The sequence below is a fragment of the Trichechus manatus genome, unplaced genomic scaffold (assembly GCF_000243295.1).
Source record: "Trichechus manatus latirostris isolate Lorelei unplaced genomic scaffold, TriManLat1.0 scaffold00016, whole genome shotgun sequence".
NCBI classification, from domain to species: Eukaryota; Metazoa; Chordata; class Mammalia; order Sirenia; family Trichechidae; genus Trichechus; species Trichechus manatus.
The window spans coordinates 27,830,859-27,837,830 of NW_004443952.1; the positions used below are offsets into that span (position 1 = coordinate 27,830,859).

Below are 6,972 nucleotides of genomic sequence, written 5' to 3' on the forward strand. Positions count from 1 at the left end.
CTTTACACGTATTATTTAATTCTCTCAACAAGGTGCCATTTTATAGATGGAGAACTGAAGCTCAAAGTGGTTAAACCACTTACCCAAGTTCACATAACTAGAAATTAGAAAAGTCAAAGTTCAAATTCACGGCTATCTGACTTAAAAGTTCACATTTTAATTATTCCATAATGTTGACTCTCTTAAGATTCTTTTCTAATTGTCCAATTTAACATCAAAAGAAATACAGAACACCCTGAGACTGTAAAGTCTGTAAGGCAGAGACGGGCCTTAACTAGTATTTCCACTGCCTGGCACATACCAGATACTCAATATATGTTGAATGAATGGATGAAGGAATAAATAAGTGATATCTAGTATGTTCCATAACCTCTCTCCCTTGAAAGCTACAGGATTCAGCAAAGTTTTTGGAATAGCTCTCTCTCTCATGAATGAAGCGTTCTAAAAACTAATGTGGGGGATGTGAGGCACACACAGATCTGTGGAGGGCAGAATTCTAAGACAGCCCCCAAGAGTCATATCCCCTTGGTGTGCACACCCTATATAATCCTCTCCCCTTGAGTATGGGTGTCCCTGACCTAATCAGATGAGCCCTTTTAAGAGAGCATCTAGAGTCAGAGACAGAAGTCAGAGAGATTTGAAGTTGCACTAGATGTTCTCACGCAGGCCTTGAAGAAGCAAAATGCCATGTTGTGGACAGGGCCACATATCAGGGAACTACAGGTGGCCTCTAGGACCTGAGAGCAAACTCCACTGACAGCCAGCAAGAAAACAGGGACTTCAGTCTTACACCCACAAGGAACTGAATTCTACCAACAAACAGCGAGCTTGGAAGAGGGTCCTGAACCTCAGATGAGATCTAATCGTGGCTGAAATCTTGATTTCAGTCCTGTGAGACTCTGAGCAGAGAACCCAGCTACCTGTACCCAGACTTCCTACCTGTGGAAACTGCAAGATAATAACTTTGTGTTATGCCATTATATTTGTGGTGATTTGTTACACAATAGCAAACTAATACAGTGAAACCTGTGAGAGCCAGAACTTGATGGGACTGCCTTGTTTTTCCGGGTCCTGCAAGTTTTCCACCTTTGACAGGGTGCAGTCTTACCACTTTTTCATCACTTGTTTTAGTGGAAAATATTTGAGTTTTCCTACTGACAGGTTTCCACCTTACACAGGTTCTGGCTTTTGCAGGTTTTACTGTATAGGACTAACTAGCTTTAAGGATTAAAAGGAAGAGCACTGGTGGCCCAGTGGTTAAGCACTGGGCTGCTAACCACAAGTTTGGCAGTTCGAACCCACCAGTTGCTCTGCAGGAGAAAGATGTGGCAGTATGCTTCTGTAAAGATTTACAACCTTGGAAATACTATGGGGCAGTTCTACTCTGTCCTATAGGGTCACTATGAGTCAGAACTGACTCAACAGCAAAGGGTTATGGGTTTTTAAGGATTAAAAAATAACTCTGGGGTAACATTGCTTTGGCTCACACACAAGTTGAAGTCCCACGAAGAAGGAATGTCTAGTGAACCAAATAACTAGAAGAACCAGAGGCCAATGTAAAATCTGGCCCTGGGCAAGTGGGAGCTTCATGTGTTAGGCTGTACCTCGCATTAGACTGGAGGGAGACCAGGATGGTGACGCTTCACAGAGAGAGCTGGGAGAGCTAGAAGAATCATGCTATTTAGCCTAGATGGAAGATACACATGAAGGATGTCTTCAGATACTTCAAAGGGCTGCTCTGCAATGGGTGTGAGGTGGGTTGGGGAGGGAAGTTGAGGGGAATGAGACTAGTTGCTATATTGCTCCAGAGGACAGAACTTGAACCAAGGGACAGAAATTATTTATATGAAAGAAGTTTTCAGATCAATGTAAGGAAGAGCTTTCCAACAGTCAGAGCTAAGTACCTACTATGTTCCAAGAGTTGTGTTAGGCACTAGGAATACAAAAATGAAAAGGACGACAGTCTCTGAGTTCAAGGAGCTTCCAGGCTAGTGGAGTGCACCAACATGTAAACAAATTATGGTTTCCAGTGGTAAGTGCTATGACAGACGCATGTATATGCAAGATAAAGACATACCACAGGGTGAGAGAGATTAACACTCTATGAGGAGGTCGGAAAGGTTCCCTGGACATGGGACTAAACTAGCTTTTGAAAAGTGAGTTAGAATTCACCAGTGTGCAGAGTGGTAGACATTCTAGACAGGGAAGCCACATGTGCAACAGCATGGAAAAAGGAAACCGCATGAAATCCTGGGAATAAAATTTGGTGGGGACTAAGACAGCAGAAAATGGGATTGCAGAGTAAGGCAGATGCCAGAATCTGTAAGTGACGAGAAGCCAGTACACGGGATCAAGCACGGAGTGACATGGTTCAATATGTGCTTTAGACGATCTGAATGCTGGTATAAGAGATGAAATGAAAGAGAGAAATTAGGGATGATGAGACGAGTTAGGAGCTGCTGCAACTGAGCAGACAAGAGATGATGTAGGCTGGATTCAACCGTGGTGAGTGGCGACTAGGGTCTTAAAAGCCTTCAAGCAGCCATCTAAGTAAGATACATCTACTGGTCCCATCCTGGCTAGAGCAAAGGAGAATGAAGAAGACCAAAGACACAAGGGAAAGATCAGTCCAAAGGACTAATGGCCCACAACTACCACAGCCTCCACCAGACTGAGTGCAGCACAACTAGATGGTGCCAGGCTACTACCACTGACTGCTCTGCAGGGATCACAACAGAGCATCCCAGACAGAGCTGGAGAAAAATACAGAACAAAATTCTAACTCACCAAAAAAAAAAAAAAGACCACACTTACTGGTCTGACAGAAACTGGAGAAACCCTGACAGTATGGCCCCCGGACACCCTATTAACTCAGTACTGAAGTCATTCCTGAGGTTCACCCTTCAGCCAAAGATTAGACAGGTCTATAGGGCCAACAATAACACACGTGAGGGACGTACTTCATATTTCAATCATGTAAAGGAGACTAATGGGTACACCAACCCAAAAGCAAAGATGAGAAAGCAGGAAGGGACAAGAAAACTGGATGAATGGAAATAGGAAACCTGGGGTGGAGAAGGGGAGAGTGTTGACACATCACAGAGTTGGCAACCAATGTCACAAAACAATCTGTGGATTAACTGCTTATGAGAAACTAATTTGCTCTGTAAACTTTCACCTAAATCACAATTTAAAAAAAAAGAGACGATGTACGTTGGAATCAGCAGTGGCAGGGGAGATATTACTATCCCCTATCTGTTTTCACCACTCAAAAAAATCTTATAACCAGACATTTATATCACTCATTTCTATCTCTTTAAAAACCCTCACAAAATTCTCTATTTGTATTTTCTTATGACATATAAAAAACTAAGTGAGTGGTTACCTATTTGGAAGGGGAGCGGGTAGGTGGGTGGTGGTGAGACCTAGGCAGATGGTGAATGAGGATAGAAAGAAATTTTTTATAGTGTGTACCTTTTTATACTCCCTGGTTTCTAGGCTGTGTCAATATATCCCCTACTCAAAACTTAAAATTAAAAAACAAAACAAAAAATCTCCGCCCATCTAGGTCAGTTTACCTGTGTGTGTTTCCACATTTTTTAGCACATGGTTCTGTTTGCCTCGGTGGAAAGGAGATGCTCCTAGAGGATCCTGCCTCCTTACAGAGCGTTTTTCTGGGTCAATCCTCCTGGAAGGCTTGCTGACGATGGCCACGTGTCCGTTGTCACAGGTAGATTTTGCTGGTCTTTCATTGAGATTATCCTTTAGAATGGGTGCTGTGTTTCTGAGTCCTGTATTTGCATGTCGTTGGTCCTCCTGTTTTGGTGGATTCCTGCCTGGTCTTGGCCTGGCACCCTCCACTTCCCAGGGAGGCCTTTTCTGTGGATATCTTCTCTGCTCGCTGCGTCTGGCCCCATACCCATCCAACGCTCCTTTTCTAAAAGATGCATCCAAAGAGTCAGGGTGGATAACTCCCCCAGGTTTGGTATTTTCAGGTCTGGCATCCTCAGGTTTCAAAGTCACCCTGTTACCCCATTCACATTTGGGTTTCCCCTTGACTTTTGGTCCTCTACCATAACTGCATACAAACTGGGTTGCTTTTTTGGGTTTTGCTCCCCTGGGATCTGCGCCAACAGCGTACTTCTCACTCTCAGAAGGGCTGTGCTCTCTGGGGTTTGTCCCGTTCTCTGACTTGGCCACGCTTTCTAAGCCAGCTGTATCTGAGGTCTGGTCAGTGAGACCTTGTGCCTTCTTGAATCTAGTCTGGTGCTTTTCACTCCTCGATTTCTGCCAAGGTTGGCTCTGAGGGCCGTGGCTCTTGGGTGATTTATTAGAAGCAGGGAACTGGAGAGAAGTTTGCTGACTCTTAGGTTTGCTTCCTGAAGGATGATAACTGTGCTGATGAACAGCAGAGGTGTCATCATAAGGGACTTGCCTGGAAAGGTAACAGGGAGGTGGTGAACTGTAATTTCTCCTACCAATCCTATTACAGTCTAGTCTCCTTTGAGTCCCACAATTTAGACTAGAATTTTTTTCCTCCCGAGGAATGAATTCAGCAGCTTCAGTATTGAATTTAAAAGTACCTAGGACATAAGAAAAAGATACGCAAGTAAAGAAATTAATCTGTTACCATGAAGCCCAGAAGACTCTAAGCCTTATCTAAGGGCTATTTTTCTGAGGACTTTGTATAAAACAGGCTTTTAGTGAGGCCTATGTTTCCTGTGAAGGTAATAGGTTCAAGGTGCTTGTGGTGCCACTGACTGCTGAGAGCTGCAAAGAAGAAATGCTCACTTGGGCCTGTGTATACCTGTATTTAGTTTATTAAAGAATTAAAAGTCAGCAAACAGTTCAGGGGTGAGACATCAACCAGCAGGCTCCATGTAGTCTTTCAAAACCCTAAGGTAGCATTGAGTAATATCCAGTACACAGGCTGTGGAGTCAAACAAAATGGGTTTAAAGTCTGTCCTCCAACTTACAATATGAGCTTAGGGAAATCACTTACTGCCTTTAGCCTTAGTGTCCTCATTTATGATATAGGGTGATAATATTTATTTCAAAGGGTTATTGTGGAATTTAAATAAGATTTCATATAGATAGTACTTAGCATAGTTAGTATATTAGTTTCCAATTCTTTCCCCCAAGAATACATTTTGGGTTTTCCATACATAACCTCTATAATACGGCCTAGAATCCCAGAATCTCAAAAATTATGCATACTCTCCTTCAACACTCATTTCTTCCCCCCAAGATGCTTCTTGGTATAGCCAACTCAGTCCCTGAGGTCTACAGAGGAAATGATTTGCCTAAAGACACAAAGCTAGTTAGTAGCAAAATCAGGACTATGTATAGCATACAGAATATACTATGAATTGATATGGCATGGAAGATGTGAGTTTAAGTCAGTGCTAATCACTTATTGTGACTTTATACAAGTTACTTTACCCCAGTTTTCTCATATGGAAATGGAGATAGTAACAACCCCCTACATAAAAGCAAGTTAATAACATGTATAAAGTGATTAAAACAGTGCTTTATTACTGCTGTTAGGACCACAGACTATCTGAAACACAGAGACTAGAGCACAGGTGGGTGCAGTGCAAAGTCCTGTGGGTTTCAGGCTTCATAACAAGACCAAACATTTATTGGGCATGTGCCAGGCATGCTTCTAAGCACTTTGCATGTATTGACTCATTTAATCCTTGCATTCCTGATGAGAAAACTAAGGCACTGAGAGATTAAGTTATTTGCCCAAAATCACAGAGGTATTCCAAGACAGAATTCCAACCCAGACCATGTGGCCCTAGAGATCATGCTCTTACACTACTACAGTGACAGAAAGAGGTTGGGGAGTGGGTGCCATAGAAATATACACGTAAGAACTGAATGAGATCATAAAGGTTATAGGGTAACCTCTCACTCAATCCAGGATTGTCCTGAAACCTTTCACATGGGCAGAATTCCAGAGGTGGGGCAAAGGAGAGCCTCACAAAATGGCAAGAGGGTTTAACAAATTCAGAAGGTGGCAGAGAAGGTGTTCCAGAAACCTAAGTTAGGGAACTTAAAGGTGGGAATGGGTAGACTGAAGAAAGTGGGTATTGTGCAGTTCTCTCCTGCTTTAAGAAGCCAGGCTGGAAAAAGGGTTCAGGTTGAGCAGAAAGGAGCTAATGCAACTAAAACCATCAGGTCAGAGTCACAGATAGGGCAGCAACTATTCATCTACGTTCTACTAGACATGAGACAGCAGGCAAAGTCCTCAGAAAAACCCTCAGGAGACATAAGGGGAAAAGGGCACATGAATCAGGAAACAGGATAACGACAGAGATCTGAGACATTCTCTTCTTTCACTATTTTAAGTAGTTAGAAGTTACTCAGTAAACATGCCATCTCACCACTAACTACAAGTAACTGGTACCCTACGTCCAAGATAACACAGCAGGTGTCCAACAAGAGGGTGGAGCACATAAAGGAGAAATCCAACTGATGGATTATAAACTCCAGAGACACAGCTGGCATTGGAGAATCTTGTCCAAGGCAGAAAGATACCTCCTGGACTGGGCTACTTGGTCAAGGACAGGGGCTGGCCAAAGCACTACACCTTGAGTAGGGATGGGGTCTGGACTAGAGATGATGCTGAAATAAGAATGGAATAGGAACTAAGGCAAAAGCAAACTATGGCACATGAAAGGGAGTAGGGAGATCTTTGGACTAGGGGACTTTGCCTCAGTAGATGCATTACGGGGTGGAGCAGGTAAGCTGGAGCACAACACTGGAGGCCAACACAGCCATCCCCTACTCAATTCTGCTTCAGCACTGAAAGGTGTAGAAATGGGCCAGATGTGAACCTGAATATGGGAAGATTAGTTCATCCAGTTTAGATCTGGGAAAGGAAAGGATGGGGATAACAACAAAACACCAGCCTAAAAAAGGTTCCCATCCCCAAGATGACTTAATACCTAAATCAGGACTAGGGTA

General features: G+C 43.2%; 1 protein-coding gene across 1 annotated transcript in view; it reads right to left on the bottom strand.

Annotated features, from left to right (window-relative positions):
* Positions 1-6,972, bottom strand: part of NFX1 (nuclear transcription factor, X-box binding 1) — a 63,315-nt gene that overhangs the window by 55,152 nt on the left and 1,191 nt on the right. The window contains exon 2 of the mRNA XM_023727338.1: positions 3,579-4,583. Coding sequence (XP_023583106.1) covers positions 3,579-4,583 — 1,005 coding nt within the window. The remainder of the gene's footprint in view (positions 1-3,578; positions 4,584-6,972) is intronic.